General features: G+C 41.4%; 1 protein-coding gene across 3 annotated transcripts in view; it reads left to right on the top strand.

Moving 5' to 3' along the window:
• The window catches only part of sema5a (sema domain, seven thrombospondin repeats (type 1 and type 1-like), transmembrane domain (TM) and short cytoplasmic domain, (semaphorin) 5A), a 214,393-nt gene that overhangs the window by 83,542 nt on the left and 105,120 nt on the right, over positions 1-25,731 (top strand). For all 3 annotated transcript variants that reach the window (XM_043689989.2, XM_043689988.2, XM_087987160.1), the window contains 2 exons: positions 8,139-8,238; positions 11,081-11,126. In XM_043689989.2, the coding sequence (XP_043545924.2) occupies positions 8,139-8,238; positions 11,081-11,126 (146 nt within the window). The remainder of the gene's footprint in view (positions 1-8,138; positions 8,239-11,080; positions 11,127-25,731) is intronic.

The raw sequence follows: 25,731 nt of genomic DNA, 5'->3' as shown, positions 1-25,731 counted from the left end.
AGAACATAGAAGAATACAGCGCAGTACAGGCCCTTGGGCCCTCGATGTTGCGCCGATCCAAGCCCACCTAAACTACACTAACCCACTATCCTCCATATACCTATCCAATGCCCTCTTAAATGCCCATAAAGAGGGAGAGTCCACCACTGTTACTGGCAGGGCATTCCATGAACTAACAACTCGCTGAGTGAAGAACCTACCCCTAACATCAGTCTTATATCTACCCCCCCTTAATTTAAAGCTATGCCCCCTTGTAATACCCGACTCAATACGCGGGAAAAGGTTCATACTGTCGACCCTATCTAACCCCCTAATCATCTTGTACACCTCAATCAAGTCACCCCTAAACCTTCTTTTCTCTAGTGAAAACAGCCCCAAGTGCCTCAGTCTTTCCTCATACGATTTTCCTTCCATACCAGGCAACATCCTGGTAAACCTCCTCTGCACCCGTTCCAATGCCTCCACATCCTTCCTATAGTATGGCGACCAAAACTGCACACAATATTCCAGATGCAGCCGCACCAGAGTCTTATACAACTGCATCATGACCTCAGGACTCCGGAACTCAATTCCTCTACCAATAAAAGCCAGTACGCCATATGCCTTCCTCACCGCACTATTTACCTGGGTGGCAACTTGAACTTGAACCCTCTTCTACACCATCAGTCTTTGAGCTACACCTTTATTTCTGTAATGTCATTTACGCTGTGTCAATATGCATGTGATTAATATCATAATCCAGACATTATTGTCTTGGAGGTTCTCTGTCTTATGTTAGTGCAACCTCCTCAATTGATTAAGCAGAAGCTTTTTCATTGTCATGTCTATGTCATTGGTGCCTACATGAAACAAGATGACCGAATCCTTCCCCTTCAACTTTAAGTTCCTATTCAGCCCTGAGTAAAAGCTCAAAACCCTGGCAGTGGACAGTCTCTGGATTCTCACTCTCTTCTGCAGAAAACACTGTCAATCCTTCTTCAGTTCCCTCTCCCCTGCTACCATTGCATCCAGTTATGGTCCTCTCACTGGACTGGCATTCTACATGAGGGCAAAAGTGAGGACTGCAGATGCTGGAAATCAGAGTCTAGATTAGAGTGGTGCTGGAAAAGCACAGCAGGTCAGACAGCATCCGAGGAGCAGGAAAATCAACATTTCCGTGACTACTTGGTCAGGTCCACGTCCCCCAACAACCCACCTTCCCTTCCTGGCACCTTCCCCTGCCACCACAGGAATTGCAAAACCTTTGCCCTCACCTCCCCCCTCACCTCCATCGAAGGCCCCAAAGGAGCCTTTCACATCCATCAAAATTTCACCTGCACATCCACCAATGTCATTTATTGTATCCGTTGCTCCCGATGCATTCTCCTCTATGTTGGGAGAACTGGACGCCTCCTAGCAGAGCGCTTTAGGGAACACCTCCGGGACACCTGCATCATTTAACCCCACTGCTCCGTGGCACAACATTTCAACTCTCTTCTCCCCCCCCCTGCTGAGGACATGCAAGCCTTGGGCCTCCTCCACTGCCGCTCCCTCACCACCCAACGCCTGGAGGAGGAACGCCTCATCTTCTGCCTCAAAAAACTTCAACCCCAGGGCATCAATGTGGACTTCACCGGTTTCCTCATTTCCCCTCTCCCCAGTTCCAACTTCCAGCTCAGCACCATCCTCATGATCTGTCCTACCTGCCAATCTTCCTTCCCACCTATCCACTCCACCCTCCCCTCTGACCTATCACCTTCATCCCCACCCCCATTCACCCATTGTACTCTTTGCTACCTTCTCCCAAGCCCCACCCCCCTCCCAGTGCCTCCGCACCGCAGGCTTCCTGCCTTCATTCCTGATGAAGAGCTTCTGCCCGAAACATCAATTTTCCTGCTCCTTGGATGCTGCCTGACCTACTGTGCTTTTCTAGCACCATTCTAATCTAGATTCTACATGAGGGTACCGAGGTTAGTGAACTCGTCCACTCTGCACCCTCATGAGCTAAAAGAACCTCAAGTCTGTTGGGCAACTGCAAACGATGAGCTCCTGCACTTTTTCCCTTTGCACTCCCTTACTCACCTCAGCTGCTGCCACTCTCCCCTTATCACTGACCAAATCAAGAGATCCTAAGGGATGTGACCAGCTCCTAGTACAAAATATCCAAGTGTTAGTCACATTCCCTGATATATTGCAGTGTCTGCAGCTCTGCCTCCAACTCAATTACAAATGGAAAACAGTTAGTGCAGAATGGGCTTGCTTTCGATTGCACAAGCATCCAGGAGCTCCCATTTGCTACAACTCGGGCATATCATCTGTCTTGCGATACTTAGTGTGTTTTAATGTACTAATTAATTATTTTATTCAATTACTTATTGCACTTTATTACACTATTTATTAATTTTACCACCAGTTCCTGTATTACTTTAAACCTTAGAAATCTTGATGACTTACTAAATACTCACAACGTCCCTTTTTGTAGAGTAAGAACAAATTCTACAGGGTGAAAAAGTTCGAAAAAGCAAAGGAGCATCTCCTTCTCCGAATTCCTTTACTTATCAAACTCCCAACTGCTCAAAGTCACATTCAGTGCTCAGTCTCACTGAGATGCCTCTCCAAGTCAAGTCAGCTCAGGTCGACAAAGAACAGTTTAAGCTAGTTTGTTTAGGTAATAAACTTCAACTGAAGTCATGTAGACAACTTTAATATCTCTGTTAAAGCTAGGATGTAATTTAGAAATTAAGCAGTAAATTACATATGTGTTAAAGGGGAAATACAACCACGCCTTTTAGAAAGAGATTAAGTTTCTCTTATCCTGTTCCCGGTACACTGTCTGAGTTGCACTGAGGTAACAAGTTGCTGTTGTCTCTTTCCATTATCCTACTTCATTATTCCTCTTTTCTCCTGACTGCAACCCTTTCTGTTCCCTACTCTATCTGTTTCTCTCTGTTGACTTGCTGGATCACCGACTGAAAGATTGGGCCCAGTTTAATGGCAGTGTCGGTGGTCATCCACTGGCCAGAAAGTCACTTGTTGTGACCTTTTTTGGAGGTTAAAAATGAGGTCAGGAATGAAGAAGGGCTTATGCCCGAAACGTCGATTCTCCTGCTCCTTTGATGCTGCCTGACCTGCTGCACTTTTCCAGCAACACATTTTTAAGCTCCGATCTCCAGCATCTGCAGTCCTCACTTTCACCGTTTTTGGAGGACCTGACACAATCACGTGACAATCAGACAGCTAACTGCCTGCTATTCTTTGAGGTCTCATCTCAAAGAGTTATTGTTCAATCAGTGCAGCTTTTGGCTCCCAGCAGTGTCACTGCTTTCTGATTCAGTTGTTGGAGGTGAATCAACTGAGCTAATCTGAAACTTAGCCATTTGTGTAGCAATAACACCAGAGTGAGCAAAGCGGAGCTGTGATCGTTTGGTCTATGTTTAAATATTAAGCAGGAAAAGTTGAACAATCACATGGTAGGAAATTTGAAATGGCATCTTACCAAGCTGGCAGAGATTTGGAAACAAACTGCTTACCATTTATTCAGCAATGTAAGCAGCAAGAGAGGAGAGGAATAAGAAGACAAATGATCATTTATTAATGAGAAGAACCCTGCAACCTTGTATAGACACATATTGCTTCAACCTGGTACAGAGATAATGCACTTTGCTTAAATGCATTAAAGCCTTCTACCAGAGCAATGAGGCATTATCTGGAGAAATGACAGGGAGAATTTAGACTGAGGTTAAACTGCTTAGTTCATATAAAGTCTTCAACTGAGACACTGTAATGTGCAAAGCTTGTATTCACTGGAGTTTAGCAGAGCAAGTCTCATCTTGATTGCAACCTATAAAATCCTGAGGGGTTTTCTCAGGCTAGATGTGGAAAAGATATTTCCTCTTCTGGGAAAATAGGACTAGGTGTCACTGGTTGCAAAAAAAAGAGCTTTGTCATTTCGTCATTGAGTCTCCGAGTCATACAGCATGGAAACAGACCCTTTGGTCCAACTTGACTGACCAGACATCCCAATACGACCTCATCCCAATTTTCAGCATTTGGCCCAGAAGCATCTTCCTATTCATATATCCATCCAGATACCTTTTAAATGTTGTAATTATATCAGACTCCTCTACTTCCTCAGAACTCATTCCATACACACATCACCCTGTACATGAAAAAGTTACCCCTCAGGTCTTTTTAAAATTTTTCCCCTTTTACCTTAACCCTATGCCATCTAGTTCTGAGCTCCTTCACCCTAGGAAAAAGACCTTGACTCTTCACCCTATCTAAGCCCCTCATGATTTTATAAAAATGCGCCAGTCTATGCAGTTTCTTCCTATAACTGAAATCCTCCAGTCTTGGTAACATCCTTGCAAAACCTTTCTGCACCCTTTCAAGTTTAACAACATCCTTCCCGTAGAAGAGCTACCAGAATTGTACTCAATGTTCTAAGTATCAGAGGGAACATTTTTCTCAAAAGGGGTGATGAACATTAGGCACTCTTTCCTCCAACATTGGTTAAAACAGGATATTTGAGTATTTTTATGCCAGTGATAGTTAGATTCTTAACAAAGCAAAGGGGTGAAAGGTACGCAAGAATATCGAGTTTTCAGATCAGCCATGATATCAGTGAATAATGGAACTGGTTTGAGAGAACTAGGGCTTTCCTCCACTTCCTAGATCATATGTCTGTATGTTTATTTTGTTTAGAATGATTTGCCCCTTTTTTGATCTTTATTGTGGCTATAACTTAAAGCAAGTTGTTGGTTTGGACCTGTGGCACATTTCGGTATGTGGTAGAATGTCATTGTCTGCAAAATAGCAAGATTGCAGTAGCTGAGTTGAAAACTAATTGTCAATTGTTGAGCATATTTTCGTATACCTGCCAGATCTATCAATTTCCAGTGACGATCGTTTAAAATGTATTTGACTGTATTTGATTATATTTCCCCTCAACCTAGAGAGACATGATCTCTGAAAATATGTTTGAAGAAGGAATAGGGGAAACAGCCTAAGAGTCAGTAAAAGCAAAAGCAACTGAAAATAGAATTTGACAAAGTAAGCTGAGATGAACAGCTTTGTAAAGGTGTTTTTTTTTAACTTGTTCTCAGAATTTGGGTGTTGCTGGAGAGGCCACATTGATTGCCCATCTTCTGTTTCTCTGAGAGCCTTCCTTTAGCTGCTGAGCTTCTGTTAACTGTGCTTACACGATAGCTGACAGGTTGGGAATTCTAGGCTCCATCCAGAAAAGGAAGCAGTAACACATGTTAAAGCCTGGATGATTTGTGACATGCATAAGAAATACCAGGCAATGTCTGTATTGTAGTGCTTTTCTAGCTTGCTTTGCTCTTACAAGTGATGATCAGGAAGGTTGTTATGATATCTGCCAAGATTGCTAAATTTATATTACAGTCTGGCCAGAGCCTGGTAACCTTTCTTCACAGTCGACAAAGTTTGAGATTCCAGGAAATTACTAAGAGAACGAAATCACAAGATTCCATTGTTTTAGTTGACACCGGTTCAATGAAAGTGTAGGAGGGCATGTCTGGTGCAGTACCAGGCATACCTAACAATGACGTGTCAACAAAGTGAAGCTAAAACACAGAAGTACTTGCATACAAATAGCATAAGCAGCAAGTGATAGAGCTAAATGATCCCACAATTAACAGATCAGATCTAAGCTCTGCAGTCCTACCACATCCATTTGTGAATGGTGGACAGTTAAACAGCTCACTGGTGGAGGAGGCTCCATAAATATCCCCATCCCTAATTGCAGAAGAGCCCAACACATAGTGTAAAAGATTAGGCTGAAACATTGTTTGCAATCTTCAGCCAGACGTGCCAAGTGGATGATCCATCTCAGCCTCATCCAGTGGTCCCCAGCATCACAGCTGCCACACAAGAGTGCCTTATCTATAATTGTGGGTATCCATTACTTCATGATTCATGTAAAGCAAGATAGTTAAAGCCAAATTACTCAGCATAGTGAAGTACAATCCTGCCTTCATCTGGAGTAATTTCCAGTAGAAGCACCAGAGGCTTCCAATTGGGAATAGTGAGGCCAATTTACTATTCCTGCTGGAATCAATTATATAGGTACAGACTGACAATGGAAATTGAGATATTTTCTGTTCAGACTTCTGGAGCAGATGGGACATTAACCCAGCCGTCCTGGCTCAAAGATAGGGATGCTGCTACCACACCAGAAGAGCCCCTTTATAGTTAACTGATCTCAGGTGGAGATCCTCTTGCCCAAAGAGTGACACTAGGAAGCCTTTTATTATTCCCCCAGTGATTCTTATCAGAGTCCAAGTGAAGGAGCAGCAGTAGTAGGAAGCTTTTTGTTGTGCGTTTTTTAAAATGCTGGGGCAATTTGGTGTGTTTTGTCACGTTTCCATAATTTGCAAATGCTGGAAAGTGCAAAGAAGTGGTATCTGTCAGCCAACCAGAGTGCTTATGGGAGAAATATCAGGGTTGGGTTGGGGAAATGACCATTGATTCATAGAGATGTACAGCACAGAAACAGATCCTTCGGTCCAACTCGTCCATGCCGGCTAGACATCCTAAATCAATCGAGTCCCATTTGCCAGCACCTGGCCCATATCCTTCTAAACCCTTTCTATTCATATACCCATCCAGAAGCCTTTTAAATGTTATAATTGTACCCACCTCCACCGCCTCCTTGACCACTGCCTAATCTCTCGCTTGTTTCATTGCTATTCTGCAAAAAGAAAATCCAGGCATGAACTCCAAGCTTATTTTCAGTCAGGTGACCAGAAATCCAGAGAGCTTGCCTAATCATTGTATTGAGTTTCATTTGTGGTTATTTTCATGCTCTATAGAATGATTTGATTGTAAATATTTCTCCAAATGATTGCTTATCTCTAGTACATTGTCTTCATGTAGAGTTTAGGTTGGTGTTTCCTTTTTCACTTGCCTTATGCTCCTGTCAGTGGGATGTCTGAAGTTGAGAGATTGATCAAAGCGGAATTTGAAGCCTTCTCTCTTATGTCTCTTTCCTGCATGTTTACTGAACTCCCAATTTCCACTTTAAATTTCCTGAGGTGAAATATTGGAAGAAAATTAGAATCTGATATTCTAATCTGTAATTAGTTGCGTCAGTAATACTTTCCCAAATTTTAATGACTGATTTTTTTTGCTCTAATTTCAATGAAAAAGATGAGAGGTGTATTTGGGATAATATAAAAAACCTGAGAGTTTGAAGCAAAACTTTGAGCATTGCCTGGAAAGTTAACTATGAACTGAGCAGTAAATAACCAGTGTGTACCAAACTGACAGTGATGGACCCCTGGAGATAGGATTGAGGTATTCCTTTTCAAACAAGAATATTAATGAACCTGATGAAATAGAAACAGCAGGAGACCTGAAGTGAGAATGATTCACTTGGAGCCTCAGATTAATTGCAAAAATATCTCTTGTTGCAGGAGAAACAACCTTGTCTACAGCAATTCAGTTGTAGTGCAGACTCTTGTGTTCAAAGTCGTGGGCTGCAGAAAGCATTTAAAAAGAAACAGGCAGATCTCTACTGCTAATAGATAGTCTTACAGCCAACAGTATAGCTGTTAAGTTGAATGTTATACCTAGTCAGAAATTAAGTTCAAATTGGGGGTTACAAACGCTTAGACTTGTTCAAAAGCATCATATAATTTTCTCAAATCGGTCTACCTGGTGGTATAAGAAGTCCTGAAGAATATCCTCCTAGTGGCATTCTCACAAATGTTCCAAGAAAGGCAGGAAAATGTTCCAAGAAATTGATTTGGAAATCATGAAACTGGTTGGATTTAAAAAAAAATACACTTTTAATCTTGTCTGTTGAATTTTTGCGAAGCTGTAGTACATCTGGAAGTTTTCCTTTGCTTGTCCACTGAGCTTTAATACAGTCTCTCGGGGTTTGATGGAGCTGGCGCCTGGGTGATAACGTTGATGTAATTCTGTCAGGACAGACACTTCTGTAACAGATTGATGTAAACTTAGGGCACGGTTCTGGCACATTCAGTGACATGCCTTGTATCCAGAGGTCTCCTGTCAGGATTTATTAATTCAGTTCACTGCATTTCAATTACAGATATTGACAGGAGTCTATTGATCACCTCCCGTGTAATTTGTTGCCAGCTTGGTTACGGATATTTCTACTTTCTTCTCAGATATTGCACCGTGGCTGCACACATTTCAAGCTGCAGATGTAACAGACTACTCACAGCTGATCTTTGACCCGAGCCAAAAAGAACTCATTGTTGGAGCAAAGTAAGCTGCTTTATTTATTTATTTTCTTACTTAAGACTGTCATTGACATTTTAGAAAGATGACTTTACTGAGGTTTGTGAGATTCCATCTTGAATGCCATTTATTTCAATTCTCAGAACATTCAACCCAGTTCAGTCTTGAATGTTTGTAAGATGTTATTTAAAGTAACTTCTGTGCTTTCAGAGTTTGGATATCGATGTTTTTTGACAATCTATTTGTACTTTTTTCTATTAGCATCACACCTTTAATGCTAAATGAAGATAATTAGTATAACAGACTTAACAATGTTATTACTGTCTTTTCACTTGCTTGGGAAATAGTGCTTCTAGTCTGGGAATAATGAGCTGATTTGATGTGTGTGATGCTGGACCATCCATTGGCTGAACAGCAGCTGGCATCCTCTCTGTAGCCATTCCCTGCTTCAGTCCCATCCTGAATTAGTACCACTCAGGCACTGAAGTGATCGGGATTAGGACTCTCCAATCAGAGACTCACTGCTCTCCAGTACTAGCAGCGTCATCAAGAGCAATGGCCATTGGAAGTGGGAGGTCATATTGAGGTGGGATGGTGGGATTATAATTTAATGCAGGGAAATGTCATCACCTCCAGCAGATATCCCCTTTGGGAATGGATTGCCCAAGTAGAAGGGACCTTCCCACTATCTTGGCAGGATATACCTGGCACACATGATGTGGCCCTGTTTGCTGCAGGTTGAATGATGTGGTGTGATGAGACTCTGAAATGATCTTTACCTAGAGGATCAATTAGAGACCTTAATCATTTTTGAGAGAAAATGTACGAGTTCAACCTTTTCCATCCTGGGCTTATTCCACACCTTTCCACCCAATGAAACAATGTCTCTGATTGGGTGAGAAGAAAGTAAATTCTGTAAATATGATTCAAGTTGTCTTCAACTGGAGGATTTATATAGTGAATGGGGTGGCCTGGGGTAGGATTCTAAGCCACTTAAAGCTGTCAGTCACATTTCAGGTCGCCTGCTAGCCCTCCAAATAACTAAGGTGTAAGTTACTTCATAAAATTTGTTGTCTCCATGATGTCAATGTAGATGTGAAGCTGCAAAGATGCCCCAACCTGGTCAAAATGTTTATTTTCTTACCAAAAGGTAGGAGTGGCAAACTACTAAATATATATCCCATAGAACAAAAGAATGTGTGCCAATAAACAGCATCTTTCATTTAATCTAAAGAGACAAGAAACCATGTTGCCTTTACATGCTCAGATAAGTTGTGCTGTTGAAATTATTTTGAACAGCAGTATTACAACATTTTGCTGTTAAATGCAAATAAGGAAATAAGATTGATCAGCCCAAACTTACATGTGACCAAATCTGCTCCACTTTCAATTATATCATTTAGGTTTCATGAGTAGATGTCAGAACATTACCAAGAATATGTTTATTCAGATTAAATGAAGGTAGAGTGGCAATTTAGTTAATTGGACACCTATGTCAGAGACACTCACATTTGTAGGGAGGATCTGGGGGAGACTGAAAATAGTTGAAGTCCTGGAGAAGTGGAGGCTCTGCCGACCTTGTCAGGACATCCTCGAGAACATTTTGATGCCTACCTTTCACTTGGCAGTCCAAAAGGACAGCTTAGCCATAGGAACACAAGCAAGAGGAATCCATAGCTGGACCACTTGGGGATGATCTTGGACAATTGGGAGGGGAGGAGAGCACAGGTTGGGAATCAGGACGGGGGAACAGTGTGAGGCAGATTGTGAATTGGAAAGATTGACGGTGGTTAGCAGAGCAATTTAAATTACAATCAGTTCTGCTATAACGCTGAAATTCTGTTCTCGTGCAATTTCGTGTCATAAGAAAATCACCATTTCTAGAATGGCGTTATAGCCAATACATGCTTTAAAAATTTGCGCATTTGAAATAGTGTTTGTAATTCATCGATTGCATTATAGTGAATTAGCATTAACGAAACATGCGTTATAGTAGAATGACCTGTAATTAATGAAACAGCCTACTTCTCCATTGGGGAGCCAACGTCTCATGACATCCACCACTTTTAAAACTTGTCTGCCCCAAATCTTTCTACCTACATCATTGGGGAGTTAATGTCATGGTCATTGAATATGCAACAAAGTGTTCATGTCTCTGCCATCAGTATGTCTTCAATATGGTCAGTTGACTCTAACCTCTTTTCCCTCCCTGTTCCCTATATCCTTTTGCATCATTTCTCCTCAAATACTTTACGTTCCCTTTTAAATCATATTATAGACCCTGCTTCAAAGATCACTTGCAGGCAAAAATTAGTAGTTTTAATAATCTGTTATATGCAAAACTTCCTCTAATTTCTTCCTTGTTCTCTGGTTATAATCCTGAGTACATATTCCCTTGTTTACCAACATATGGAAGCAGTCTTTCATTATTCACCTCAAAACTTTCCATAATTTGGAAATCTCTTTGATCTTCTTGAAATGCCTCTGCTTCAGCGAAAAAGGCTCCAATTTTTTTAAACTTTCCATTATAACCATTTCTTTCTACTCGCTGTTAATTTTCCATTCTCCAATATCCCTTTCATCAGAACTGAAGTACACAAGGTACACCACTGTGGCAAAGCCCCTCTCTTAGAGTAACAAGAAATAGTCTGATTTTTCAATGGGCATTTTAAAATGAATATTTTGTTGTGGGATTTTGCTGTTCCTGGAAACTTTGCTTTTATTGCCTCAGAGTTAATTTAGTTGCAATGAAGTGATTAGTACATGGAATTAATTTGAATCTGTATTTGTGTTGCAGAAAATGTTAGTTTCATTGAGCGTCCCTCACTTTCAAAAAGACCACTCATCATGTAAATTTTATTTCTTGCAGAAACTACCTCTTCAGGCTAAAACTGGAGGATCTGACATTAATTCAGGTGTGTGAAATGTGTTTGTGTTTTACTTGAGCAGGAGTAATGTTTGATGTTAAGGTAACATTTTTGGCAAGTACTTTGGTCAATGTACAAGTATTTCACAGAAAAGCAGCATTTATTCCTCTGCTTCTGATCTCCAAGTAGGTTCTCACACCCAGAGATGTTTCCCATCATTGATGACAACAAGTTGAAAAGGCATAGATATGACTTCAAGGCATCAGTCAGTATGTTCTATCTTATTTTGGGCCTACACAAGTCACATTAAAGAGACCAGGGCTCGATTTTCTTTCCGGATTCCTATTCCAAGACCATCCTATATACCAGGTTGGCATCCTGGAAATGGCTATGGTCAGACTATGTAGGGGATTTTCCAGAACGTGAACTCACTGGAAACCTCGTCCAATTTGGGATAGCTAGCGAACTGTGCAGCCAAGAGAGCCAATGAAAATACCCAATGCTGTTGTTAGTTGGAAAACCCATCAGGAAAGGGGGCTGTTGCTAATATAGATGGGGAATGCTCTTGAAAGACCTCGGGAAGTTTAAAAATAAAATATTCCCACAGCTGCCAGGCAATCAATGGGGAAGTAGGGAAGGGTTTGGAGGGATGGAAGGAGAAGTAGTTAAAGGAGGCCTCTGTGCCTCCTGCGACTGTCACTGGGAGGCTGCCTCCATCCATAGCACATTGCAGCCTTGGCGGTGCCCACATGATGCGTGCCCTCAATTGGTATTTTAGTTTATCTGAATTACTATCTGTCACTGGCAGCAAGCTACCACTCACTACCATTCCAGCAAGCAATCTCACGAAAAATAGACCAGCGACAGTAATGTACCAACAGTCTGGCTGGCACACCAGCTAGTAGTGCAAAATTCATGGCACACCCCATTCTGAACCTGCTGTGTTCAGAGAATGAAATTCCAACCCCAGGTGTTATTTCTTGTTTTGGTAGCTTTCTGAATGACCAAAATTGCATTTTCTTCTTTAAAGTTGTTACATATTTGGTTTCTGAAGGAAATAGCCCAGCTTTAAAATCAGGAATGTGTTCTGTCAATACTTCATTACTTGATACTTGTATTTTAACTGAAATCAGCAGTGTTGAAACCAAAAGGTTAATAATAAGAGTATAAAGAAAGTAGGAGTATACTTAAGAGGGAAATCAGGAGGGCAAAACAGGGACATGAGATAGCTTTGGCAAATAGAATTGAGGAAATTAGATTAGATTAGATTACAGATTAGATTACATTACAGTGTGGAAACAGGCCCTTCGGCCCAACAAGTCCACACCGACCCACCGAAGCGTAACCCACCCATACCCTTACATTTACCCCTTACCTAACACTACGGGCAATTTAGCATGGCCAATTCACCTGACCTGCACATCTTTGGACTGTGGGAGGAAACCGGAGCACCCGGAGAAAACCCACGCAGACACGGGGAGAACGTGCAAACTCCACACAGTCATTCGCCTGAGGTGGGAATTGAACCCGGGTCTCTGGCGCTGTGAGGCAGCAGTGCTAACCACTGTGCCACCGTGCCGCCCCTAAAGGGGTTTTACAAATATATTAAGGACAAAAGGGTAACTAGGGAGAGAATAGGGCCCCTCAAAGATCAGCAAGGCAGCCTTTGTGTGGAGCCACAGAAAATGGTGGAGATATTAAATGAATATTTTGCATCAGTATTTACTGTGGGAAAGGATATGGAAGATATAGACTGTAGGGAAATAGATGGTGACATCTTGCAAAATGTCCAGATTACAGAGGAGGAAGTGCTGGATGTCTTGAAACGGTCAAAGGTGGATAAATCCCCAGGACCTGATCAGGTGTACCCGAGAACTCTGTGGGAAGCTAGAGAAGTGATTGCTGGGCCTCTTGCTGAGATATTTGTATCATCGATAGTCACAGATGAGGTGCCGGAAGACTGGAGGTTGGCAAATGTGGTACCACTGTTTAAGAAGGGTGGTAAAGACAAGCCAGGGAACTATTGACCAGTGAGCCTGACATCGGTGGTGGGCAAGTTGTTGGAGGGAATCCTGAGGGACAGGATGTACATGTATTTGGAAAGGCACGGACTGATTCGGGATAGTCAACATGGCTTTGTGCGTGGGAAATCATGTCTCACAAACTTGAATGAGTTTTTTGAAGAAGTAACAAAGAAGATTGATGAGGGCCGGGCAGTAGATGTGATCTAAATGGACTTCAGTAAGGCGCCTGACAAGGTTCCCCATGGGAGACTGATTAGCAAGGTTAGATCTCCTAGAATACAGGGAGAACATTTGGATACAGAACTGGCTCAAAGGTAGAAGACAGACGGTGGTGGTGGAGGGTTGTTTTTCAAACTGGAGGCCTGTGACCAGTGGAGTGCCACAAGAATAGGTGCTGGGCCCTCTATTTTTTGTCATTTACATAAATGATTAGGAGGAGAAAGTGAGGTCTGCAGATGCTGGAGATCAGAGCTGAAAATGTGTTGCTGGAAAAGTGCAGCAGAGCTGAAAATGTGTTGCTGGAAAAGCGCAGCAAATGATTAGGATGCGAGCATAAGAGGTACAGTTAGTAAGTTTGCAGATGACACCAAAATTGGAGGTGTAGTGGACAGCGAAGAGGGTTACCTAGATTACAACAGGATCTGGACCAGATGGGCCAATGGGCTGAAAAATGGCAGATGGAGTTTAATTCAGATAAATGCGAGGTGCTGCATTTTGGGAAAGCAAATCTTAGCATGACTTATACACTTAATGGTAAGGTGCTAGGGAGTGTTGCTGAACAAAGAGACCTTGGAGTGCAGGTTCATAGCTCCTTGAAAGTGGAGTCGCAGGTAGATAGGATAGTGAAGAAGGCGTTTGGTATGCTTTCCTTTATTGGTCAGAGTATTGAGTACAGGAGTTGGGAGGTCATGTTGTGGCTGTACAGGACATTGGTTAGGCCACTGTTGGAATATTGCATAAAATTCTGGTCTCCTTCCTATTGGAAAGATGTTGTGAAACTTGAAAGGGTTCAGAAAAGATTTACAAGGATGTTGCCAGGGTTGGAGGATCTGAGTTACAGGGAGAGGCTGAACAGGCTGTGGCTGTTTACCCTGGAGCGTTGGAGGCTGAGGGATGACCTTATAGAGGTTTAAGTGAGGTCTGCAGATGCTGGAGATCAAAGTTGAAACTTTATTGCTGGAACAGCACAGCAGGTCAGGCAGCATCCAGGGAACAGGAGATTCGACGTTTCGGGCACAGGCCGAAGAAGGGCCTGTGCCCGAAACGTCGAATCTCCTGTTCCCTGGATGCTGCCTGACCTGCTGTGCTGTTCCAGCAATAAAGTTTCAACTTATAGAGGTTTACAAAATTATGTGGGGCATGGATAGGATAAATAGGCAAAGTCTTTTCCCTGGGGTCGGGGAGTCCAGAACTAGAGGGCATAGGTTTAGGGTGAGAGGGGAAAGATATAAAAGAGACCTAAGGGGCAACCTTTTAACGCAGAGGGTGGTACGTGTATGGAATGAGCTGACAGAGGATGTGGTGGAGGCTGGTACAATTGCAACATTTAAGAGGCATTTGGATGGGTATATGAATAGGAAGGGTTTGGAGGGATATGGGCTGGGTGCTGGCAGATGTGACTAGATTGGGTTGGGATATCTGGTCGGCATGGACGGGTTGGACCGAAGGGTCTATTTCCATGCTGTACATCTCTATGACTCTATGACTGTAATAACAATTCACCCAGTTATTGGCAGTGCTGTGAAGACCGCTATCCATTAGATGGCAGCGTTTTTTTCCACTTTCATTCCTTATATGAAGATCCATAGGAGCTGAATTCAAGTCAAGCAATAATCGCCACATACAAATGATATTACAATAATTTATTAATTATATCAATTGTTATACCAGTTATTATCAAGGAATTTAAATAAGTGACAAAAATACGTAACAGTCAGTATCTCTGCCTGTTTACAGAATCACAGTGATAGCAATTTTATAGATGCTTTAAAGATTAGTGAGCACAGGCCAAGGGTCAAACCCAGGACAGTCCTTGTCTGCTTGACTGAATATCACAAAATACATATTCACTGAAACGTATTACTGTTCCCTAATGATTAAAGGAAGCAAGAAATTCACATTACCATAAAGGGTTTAGTTTGTTAGAGTTTGTGCTTTCCTATCCAGTGTCTGCCTATTTTGTTTCTGTTTGTTCAGACAAAAACAGCACTTGACATGTTGTAGTTTATTCAGAAGTATATTCCATGCAAACCCGTTGCTGATGGTCAATCTTCAAAGCCAGTCCTGAATTGAGTTAGGTGAAGGGAAACAAAAATTGGTAGTTCTGAGAAATCCATTTAAAGGGAAAATACTTAATAGGTTTTTTGTTTACCCTATGTATCTTAGTCACAATATTCCAGGGTCTGATGCATATCTGTGACTGAATCTGGAGTCTGAATTGTTAGCTCTATACATTCCCTCAAGTAGGTGGAAAATTGGTTTTACATCCACCCCTGTGGTTCAGGTTTGTAATGACAGCTTTAAATCATCAGAGTCATGTTAATATTTGCAGATAAATCATCTCTTGGCACAGTGAAAAATTTAAATTCTTTTTGGATTTATCTCAAAATAGAAGCAGAAAAAGTCATGTGAACCATTCAGTTATTTGGCCTGCGTTAAGTGAAAACATATTGTATTTTTCTAACAAAAGCAAAATATTACCTGTTTGGAATGCTGGAAATTTGAAAATACCAGAAACAGTCAAAAGGGCAAGCAGCATCTGCGGCGAGAGAAACCAGGTTTACTTTACAGATCAATGACCTTGCATAAGGACAAATGATGTGAGAGATTTTAAGCAAATGAAAGGGGCAAGGTGGAAACAACCTACATATTCTTCTCTATTATACTCCTTACTTTGCCATTGAACTATCTAACAACCTTTTGCCTATATTTATAGTGTGGATGTAAGTTTGCTCATTGAGCTGGAAGATGTGTTTTCAGACGTTTCGTCACCATACACAATAACATCATCAGTGAGCCTCCTGTGAAGCATGGGTAGTATGGCCCGCTTTTTATTTGTGTTGAGGTTTCCTTGGGTTGGTGTTGTCATTTCCTGTGGTGACGTCATTTACTGTAATGATGTCATTTCCTGTTCTTTTTCACAGGGGGTGGTAAATGGGATCCAAGTGTTTGTTGATAGAGTTCCGGTTGGAGGTAGCATACTTCTAGGAATTCTCATGCATGTCTCTGTTTGGCTTGTCCTAGGATGAATGTATTGTCCCAGTTGAAGTGGTGTCCTTCCTTATCTGTAGATATTAATGAGAATGGGTCATGTCTTTTTGTGGCTGGTTGTGTTCATGTATCCTGATGGCTAGTTTTCTCCCTGTTTGTCCAATGTAGTTTTTGTTATAGTTCTTGCAAGGTATTTTGTAAATGACATTGTTTTTGCTTGTTGTCTGTATAGGGTCTTTCAAGTTCATTAGTTGCTGTTTTAGTGTGTTGGTGGGTTTGTGGGCTACCATGATGCCAAGAGATCTGAGTATTCTGGCAGTCATTTCCCGAGATGTCTTTGATGTAGAGGAGAGTGGCTAGGGTTTCTGGATGCATTTTGTCTGCTTGTTTGGGATTGTTGTTGAGAAATCAGCGGACTGTGTTCATTGGTTACCCATTCTTTTTGACTATACTGTACAAGTGATTTTCCTCTGCTTTTCATAGTTTCTCTGTGCTGCAATGTGTGGTGGCTCATTGAAATAATATTCTAATGCAGCTTCGTTTGTGGATGTTGGGACGGTTGCTCCTGTAATTCAGTATTTGGTCTGTATGTTTTGTTTTCCTATAGACGCTGGTTTGAAGTTCCCCATTGGCTGTTCGCTCTACTCTGACATCTAGGAATGGCAGTTTGTTGTTGTTTTCCTCCTCTTTAGTGAATTTTATGCTGGTAAGGGTATTGTTGATAGGAAATGACATCACCACAGGAAATGACATCATCAACCCAAGGAAACCTAAACACGTAAATAAAAAGCGGGCCACACCACCAGTGCTTCATCGGAGGCTCACTGATGATGTTACTTAGTATGGTGACAAAACATCTGAAAATAAGTCTTCCAGCTCAGTGAGCAAACTTACATCCAGAATCTCAACCTGAGCTACAAATCTTCTCAAAACTCACTAATATGTATACTGCATTCCACAAATTGTTCACTTCCTGTGGAAGATGTTAAATCCAAATGCTAGTTAACATTCCATTTTCTGAGTCCCAGTCCCTGGTCACAAAATATATGTCTTTATCAATTCCCTTGATATATTTGAAAATGTGATTGAGCATTCCTCAATGTCATATTTTATTCTGTGTAAACATTCATTAGGCTGTTTTCATTAGACAGAAGGATGAGAGGTGACTTAATTGAGACATACAAGATAATCAGTGGGTTAGATAGGGTGGACAGTGAGAGCCTTTTCCTCAGATGGTGATGGCTAACCTGAGGGGGCATAGCTTTAAATTGAGGGGTGATAGACATGAGAAAGGTGTCAGAGGTAGTTTCATTACTCAGAGTAGTAGGGGTGTGGAATGTACTGCCTGCAACAATAGTAGACTCGCCAACTTTAAGGGCATTTAAGTGGTCATTGGATAAACATATGGATGAAAATGGCATAGTGTAGAACAGATGGGCTTCAGATTGGTTCCACAGGTCAGCGCAACATTAGGGGTCGAAGGGCCTGTGCTGCTCTGTTGTGTTCTATGTTCTATTCTAGACAGGTTAGTGTGCAAAACTTGGACCAAGTCAAAATAGGAATAAATATGAGAATATAAATGACTTCCCTAATCTTCATTAATCTTGTGTGAATTTATTCTATAAAATAACAGCAACCTATATCTATAAAGTGTCTTTAATGTATTAAAATATTTCAAGATGGCCACAGTAGCATTACAAAATCTCACGCACAACTACAGAAGGAGATAAGAGGACAGATGACCAACTGCTTGGCTAAGGGCACAAGTTTTATGGAATGTCTTAATGAGGAAAGAGGGAGTGATGTCGAGAAGGAATTGGTGATTCCAGAGCTTGAGTGAAGATAATTGAAATGGCAGTCACCAGTCATGGAGCAATTAAAATCAGGGATGCTAATAAGGCCAGAGTTAGTTGAACACAATTCCTGAAAGTTGTGGCACTTGAAGATAGCACAGAAATGGAGAGAGATGAGGCTATGGAAGGATTTGAAATATAGTTGAACATTGCTTGAACAGTAGCCAATTGTGTAAGTCAGCAAGCACAGGGATGACAGGAGTACAGGGCTTGGTGCGATTTAACATGTGCATAGCAGAGTGTTTGGTGACTTAACAATTTATTAAGTGTAGAATATGGGAGAGCAGACAGGAGTGTGTTGAAATAGTAATGCTTGGAAATGAATGAGGCTTCAATAGCAGATGAATTGAGTCAGTGATAAATCAAGCTTTATTGCAGAGGTGGAAATAGGAGGGCTTAGTCATGATGTGAATGTGTGCTTAGAAGCTCACCTCTGCTTCAAATATGACACCAAAGCTGGAAACAGATATGCAAAAAACATTTGTTTGTGCAGTATTGGATGTTGGATAAGCTGTCTTGGAAACTTCAGAACAGTGGTTGGTGGTGATTGAAAGAGTTGGTGGTGAGCTGAAGCAGATGTGTTTAGTATACTTGTGAAAATTAATGCTTTGCTTATGAAATACGATGGCAGGGGGCAGCATGTAAATTAGAATTAGAATGGGACCAAAGAGAGATCCTTTGCTGTTGGTGATTTATATTTTGACCTATAACATGTATGCATAAGGATCAATTTCAGAATTTGTGGATGACATGAAACATTACCAACCATGAGGAGGACAATGTATCACTTCAAAAAAGGCATAGTTAGTTTGGTAGAATGAACAGATAAGTGGCAGATAAAACTTCATGCAGAGAAGTGTGAAATGACTAACTGGTTGAAGAGTACAGTTGGATTCTGAGAAATTAATAGGTACAATTAAAAAGGCTGTGTAGGAACAGAGGGACCTGGTCACAAGGTGGTGGGACGGGTTGAGAGAGCTGTTAAAGCAAATGCATCTTGGGCTTATTCATTAGGGGAATAGAGTGCAAGAGTGAAAAAAAATCTGTTTAACTCTCAAGTGAAAAATTGAGTCCAGAACAGGACACCGCAATGCTGGAATATGAAGACATTCAAGATTGTGCTGAAAAGATTCACAAGAATCTTCTCAGGTATGAGGAGCTTCAATTGTGTCGATACAGTGGAGAAATTGGGCCTGTTCTCCTTGGAGATGAGAGGATTGAGAGATTTGATAGAGGCTTTCAGAACCTATAGAACTGGAATGGAAGAAAGATTATCCTCAAGTCTGAGAGTTTAGTTAAGCAGATTAAGTATCAATTGTACCTGAAGATACTATTTTTGTATTCTGATGCAACATTTTCTACTGTATCTCTTTCTTCCTTTTTATGCCTTGTTTGCCAATTTTATAGTGACCTCACATATTTGTTTTCCTACATCAATTCTTTAACTTTAGTTTTTGTCACCTCATGATTACTTAGAGTCATAGAGATGTACAACATGGAAACAGACCCTTCAGTCCAACCCGTCCATGCCGACCAGATATCCCAACCCAATCTAGTCCCATCTGCCAGCACCCGGCCCATATCCCTCCAAACCCTTCCTATTCATTTACCCATCCAAATGCCTCTTAAATGTTGCAATTGTACCAGCCTCCACCACATCCTCTGGTAGCTCATTCCATACACATACCACCCTCTGCGTGATAAAGTCTCTTTTATATCTTTCCCCTCTCACCCTAAACCTATGCCCTCTAGTTCTGGACTCCCCAACCCCAGGGAAAAGACTTTGCCTATTTATCCTATCCATGCCCCTCATAATTTTGTAAACCTCTGTAAGGTCATCCCTCAGCCTCCAACGCTCCAGGGAAAACAGCCCCAGCCTGTTCAGCCTCTCCCTGTAACTCAGATCCTCCAACCCTGGCAACATCCTTGTAAATCTTTTCTGAACCCTTTCAAGTTTCACAACATCTTTCCAATAGGAAGGAGACCAGAATTGCACACAATATTCCAACAGTGGCCTAACCAATGTCCTGTACAGCCGCAACATGACCTCCCAACTCCTGTACTCAATACTCTGACCAATAAAGGAAAGCATACCAAACGTCTTCTTCACTGTCTTATCTACCTGCGACTCCACTTTCAAGGAGCTATGAAATTGCACTCCAAGGTCTCTTTGTTCAGCAACACTCCCTAGCACCTTACCATTAAGTGTATAAGTCGTGCTAAGATTTGCTTTCCCAAAATGCAGCACCTCGCATTTATCTGAATTAAACTCCATCTGCCACTTTTCAGCCCATTGGCCCATCTGGTCCAGATCCTGTTGTAATCTAGGTTAACCCTCTTCGCTGTCCACTACACCTCCAATTTTGGTGTCATCTGCAAACTTACTAACTGTACCTCTTTTGCTCGCATCCAAATCATTTATGTAAATGACAAAAAAGAGAGGGCCCAGCACCGATCCTTGTGGCACTCCACTGGTCACAGGCCTCCAGTCTGAAAAACAACCCTCCACCACCACCGTCTGTCTTCTACCTTTGAGCCAGTTCTGTATCCAAATGGCTAGTTCTCCCTGTATTCCATGAGATCTAACCTTGCTAATCAGTCTCCCATGGTGAACCTTGTCGAACGCCTTACTGAAGTCCATATAGATCACATCTACTGCTCTGCCCTCATCAATCTTCTTTGTTCATTACTTGTTCATTATACTTATCTTGTGGCTATCTACAGTGTTGATAGTGCCCTGACTTGTGACCTAAGGCACTTCATCTCCATTTCTTAATGTGAAGGTAATTGTAACAATTATGGTCAACATAAGATAGTGATAAACCAGTAGCTTAAGTGAAAGGGGAAATTAAGTCAATGGATAAAATTTGAGTCAAAAGAGAACCTTTATTATCACAGCAGCCTCACTTTACATAATAGAAATGACACTCATGTTCCTGGTTAATATAAATGTCAATTTTTGTATCCTTAATAGTCTTAAAACTGCCAACATCAAATAACAGAATATGGTTGATTCTAAAAATTTCAAATTTTTATTCCATGTGGGAATCAAAGTAGCTGATGTCGATATGTGGTGAGGGTATATAGAAGGAATAATTGGAGCATGTATATTTCTTCTGTCTCAGGATAAGCTCATGCAATCAGCGTAGTTTTCACTGGTTGGTGCTTCTCGGTAGGTAAAAACATTACATTTCAAAAAGAGCCCAGGATTTAGGGGCACGTTGTGCAGGAGGAAATTACACTCATTAAGGATAAGATATTGGCTCATATGGCTTCCAGTGAGCTGTATATGGCCATTAATTCCTGCATCCAATAATGACTTTGTGGACAGACTTACTCATGCTTTGTTGTATATTTTGACTCAGCTCACCATTTCTGTGAGTCAGTGCCATTTTTGGTCTACCGATTAACAAGGTATTCTATGCTTATTTGATCATTTTAAAACATTTTAACCTGGGAATTATATAAAAGCAGCTTATTTGGAGTTCTTTTTCTGATTAATGTATTTTAGTAGATGTCAGATAGGCTGTGAGGTAAATACTTGTTCATGGAGGAGCTTTCCATCTCTCAGAACAGGAAAGAGCAATAGGACCAGAGATTTTCTGTTAAGCTGCCCTCATCCTGCTCCCTCATAGATTTTCCAAAGCCTGAAGTTATGGAAATATCTGTGGGTGTTGAAAACTATTCAGAAATAAAATAGATTAATATTACGGTTATGTGTTGAAAACTATTCAGAAATAAAATAGATTAATATTATAGTTTAATGTCAGTCCAATGATCTTAATTTCTTAAACTATATTCACCAGGCTATTTGATTATTGTTTAACTTAATATGCAGAATCTTCCCAGCCCCTCAATGAAGTGGGCAATAATGGGTCTGTTGGAAAAAATGGCAAGAAATATGAGATTCTTAACATTGAGAGAAATAGTCTGAATTTTCACTGAAGAGTGTAATGGCAAGAGGAGACTTTTGCTAGTGAGTGGGGAGGGACCTATTTACATGCATTTATGACTCAATATTACCTATTCTGGCCTTGTTTATCTGCATTTTGCTATTCTCCTGCACAGTGGAGAGAAAGTAGATGGCAACAATTCCTAACATGAAAGTCAGAACAGGAGCCTGACGCCTTCAGCTCCTTGATCCTCCTCTGGACCCCCATCTTGGTCAACAGTCCCCAGCATTTCTGGGCATGCTTAATGGGCAGTGACTGCCTGCAACCCGCATCCACAGAGGTTAGCGTCAGACATACCACGCCATTATGGCACTCTTAACAAAAACTCACTCAGAATACAGTTCATCACTTCAGTGCTGCACTTTGAAGGTCACTGATATACTTCACTGTAATGCTGCTGCTAGGCCGTTTGTGCAGAGGGACAAGCACCCATCTCATGAATGAGGAAACAGCGCATCTCAAACCTCTTCCTTTGCTTTCTTAGCGCTCCCTCACTTTGTGCTTATTTGGATGTCCATTGTGTCTCTGCTTTGCCTTTTGCACATTGTTGCTCCACAGTTGCTGTGTCTTGCTTTGCATTTTAGCGCAATCACAAAGCTCAGATGTCCCAGAACACTGTCACTGAACTGTGCCATCTCCTGGATTGGAACCTGTGACCTGAAGGGATGGGTAGCCATTCCCGTTCCGGTGGCTGTCAAAGTGACAGCTGTGCTCAACGTTTATGCAACTGGCTGCCTCCAAGGATACATTTGAGACCTTTATAAGATCTCTCAATCCTCAGCTTATAAAAGTATCAAGATTGTTACCAATGCATTTGTGTCAGACCACACTGCTTCATCTTGTTTCCTCATAAGGAGGTCAGTGTTGTAGCCTGAGCACTAGGCTTTCTCAACATAGTTAACATCCACCAGGAGCAGGGCACTGTAAATATACACATGCTGCATTGAGAGAAAGTACCTGACTTCATCCAGGAAAAAGATTTGACTCTGTCAGTGTTTAAACCATCTGTGATAATTGATACTACACCTTAGAAGTCTATGGCAGGTACAGTAAGTTAACAGAATCATTCACAAGCAGTCCAAGGGTTTGGATATAGACAGTCGGGAACTTGAGGCAGTCAGCATCAGGGGTTCTATACCATTACAGTCTGGGGAGTGGGTCATACTCAGGCCTGCACGTCTACTGCAACCAGACAGGAGGTTCGTTGGGATCCACATAGAGATCAGTCAGGAGCCTGGTCATTCATCAGTCAGGTCAGTCATTCTGAGTCCATCAGGGGGTGAGCCATGATAAGTCCGGAACAATGATGAGATATTATGCTGGGCGTTAAGGAAACAGACGAAAAGTGTGGCACTGGAAAAGCCCAGCGGGTCAGGCAGCAACATGACATTCCTGATAAAGGGCTTCTGCCTGAAACGTTGACTCTCCTGCTCCTGGTATGCTGCCTGACCAGCTATGCTTTTCTAGCACCACAGTTTTCAGCTCTAACCTCCAGCATCTGCAGCCCTCACTTTCTGCACTCTTTTCAAACAGGGTTCCAACATGGCAATGGCATTAAGTATAGGTAGCTAGTGTGGCTTGATTCTGTAGCTGCAGTTACAAAGACAGTTGGTCGGACAATGATGATGTGAAATGGCAATGCATTCATGAATATGAGATTCTCTTTGCACTGTTGTGCTCTCAGAAGCGTTTCTCTTCATTTGCCTCCCATGGGTACTGTGAAAGGGTTATTTGTGGCTGACAGCATTTGACCTGGTGCACAGCTGGGCTTCAAATATGGCACTGGTGCTAGGAATCGCTGAAGGTCCTGTCAGTGGCAGCCGCTCCCTCTGCTGGGGTAAGTACATGAAATTGCAAGCAGGGCAGTATAAAGGTGTGATACATACATAATAAGGTGAGCAGCAGAGAATTGTGAGAGATAATTCACTAGAGCTCACAGAGAGAAACCCTTCATGAAACTCCCTAAAATTGGCATTTTGGGAAGATTCGCCCCCAGGGTCACTAATTTAAACTGGGTAGTGAAGATGGAATTCTAAGGACTATGTTGGTGTGTTGCAGATCACTCAAGGAGTTCAAGTTGTTGCGTCAGCCTACACTTCTGCATGTGTTGCAGTCTGGGTCTATGAACAGAGAGCAGAAGCTGTTACATTCTTTCCATCATGTGGCTGACCATGAATCTTTCCTGTTTTTGTTGCCTGCCATTGACATGTATTGGGATGATTTGTAGCCATCTGTATTGCAGATGGCCTCTTCATTCTAATGTATGCTAACTTGAGAGCAGCCTAAGAACCAACCTTCATCACAAATATAGTGGCATTCACGCTGAGTTGGTGACAAACATTATCAGACCATGTTTACTCAATGCAGTCAGTAGTGGAGAGATTTATGTGATGTTTAATTAACTTTTGGCTGAGGGGGTTTGCATTTTGATATATATGAGGTCAGTGCTACATTAAGTATTGTAAGTGACTATAATTGTGTCTACAAATGTTTATTGATACAATCAGGCTGTAATATGTTCCTAAATCGGTAATATGTTCCTAAATTATCACCAATGCATTATGGTTATTTATGCTCTATTTAATAAATTATATTTGATCCTTCTGCAGTATAATGGATGACAGATAACTAATTATATAAATGAAATATTCGATCCTCCCTAGATACAATTTCTTCCATAACAGTTTTATTGAGTGTATTGAGTACAGACAAGTTCATGAGAACCACTGCAGAAATAATGAGCAAGAAAATAAATTATGTCAGGCAAGAGATAGAGACAGAAGCTTAAGGAGGTAATTTGCACAAATGTACTGACCTGAGAAAATCTTCTGATTAATTTCAATTGATGATGGTGGGAGTGGTATTGGGGATTGTGGGGAGCAGATTAACAGAACTGAGTACCTTCAAACTTTTGTTATGTATCAAAACAACATTGCAGGTGGAGAGAATACAAAGAATAGCAATTATGGGGCAATTTCTGACAGTTGCAACTAATAGCATCTCTTACTTACAATGACAGCCATTAAATGGCATAATTTGAAATTTCATGAAGTTCATGAAGATATTTAATTATACCCTTGCCTCTAATTAATTTGGTCTATGTTAAGATCACAATCTTGTGCAGTGCTAAGCTGTAAAGGAAGCCACATACACTTCAGTAAAACTGTTAGTTAAGATGGAAACCCAGGGAATTGAAGGTAAATTACCGAGATGGACAGGAAATTGATCGAGTGGCAAAAAACAGAAAGAGTTGGAATAATGAGTAAGTTCTCAAATTGGCAGAACGTGACTCATGGTGTCCCACAGAGATCTGTGTTGGGATCTCAATTATTCACAATATTCCTTAACAACTTGGATAATAGCAAGAAAAGTCAAATATCCAAATTTGCTGATGGCTCAAAATTGGTCAGCATGACAGCAGCAGAGAATTACAACAGGAAATCAATAGATTAGGGGAATGAGCAATGCTGCGGCAGATGGATTATAAGACAAGCTAGTAAGAAGTTATTCATTTCAGACCAAAAAAGGTTAGATAGGGCATTTTTTATAAGGGACAAGTACAGTTGATGCCCAATGGGATTTGGGGATTCAGGTGTGTTGCTCTTCAACATGC

The sequence above is a fragment of the Chiloscyllium plagiosum genome, unplaced genomic scaffold (genome assembly GCF_037043375.1).
Source record: "Chiloscyllium plagiosum isolate Xiang-an unplaced genomic scaffold, Cpla_swu_hap1 HiC_scaffold_5, whole genome shotgun sequence".
Lineage (NCBI taxonomy): Eukaryota > Metazoa > Chordata > Chondrichthyes > Orectolobiformes > Hemiscylliidae > Chiloscyllium > Chiloscyllium plagiosum.
Note: the sequence above shows the minus strand (reverse complement) of the source record. Positions and strands in the feature narration are given on the sequence as shown.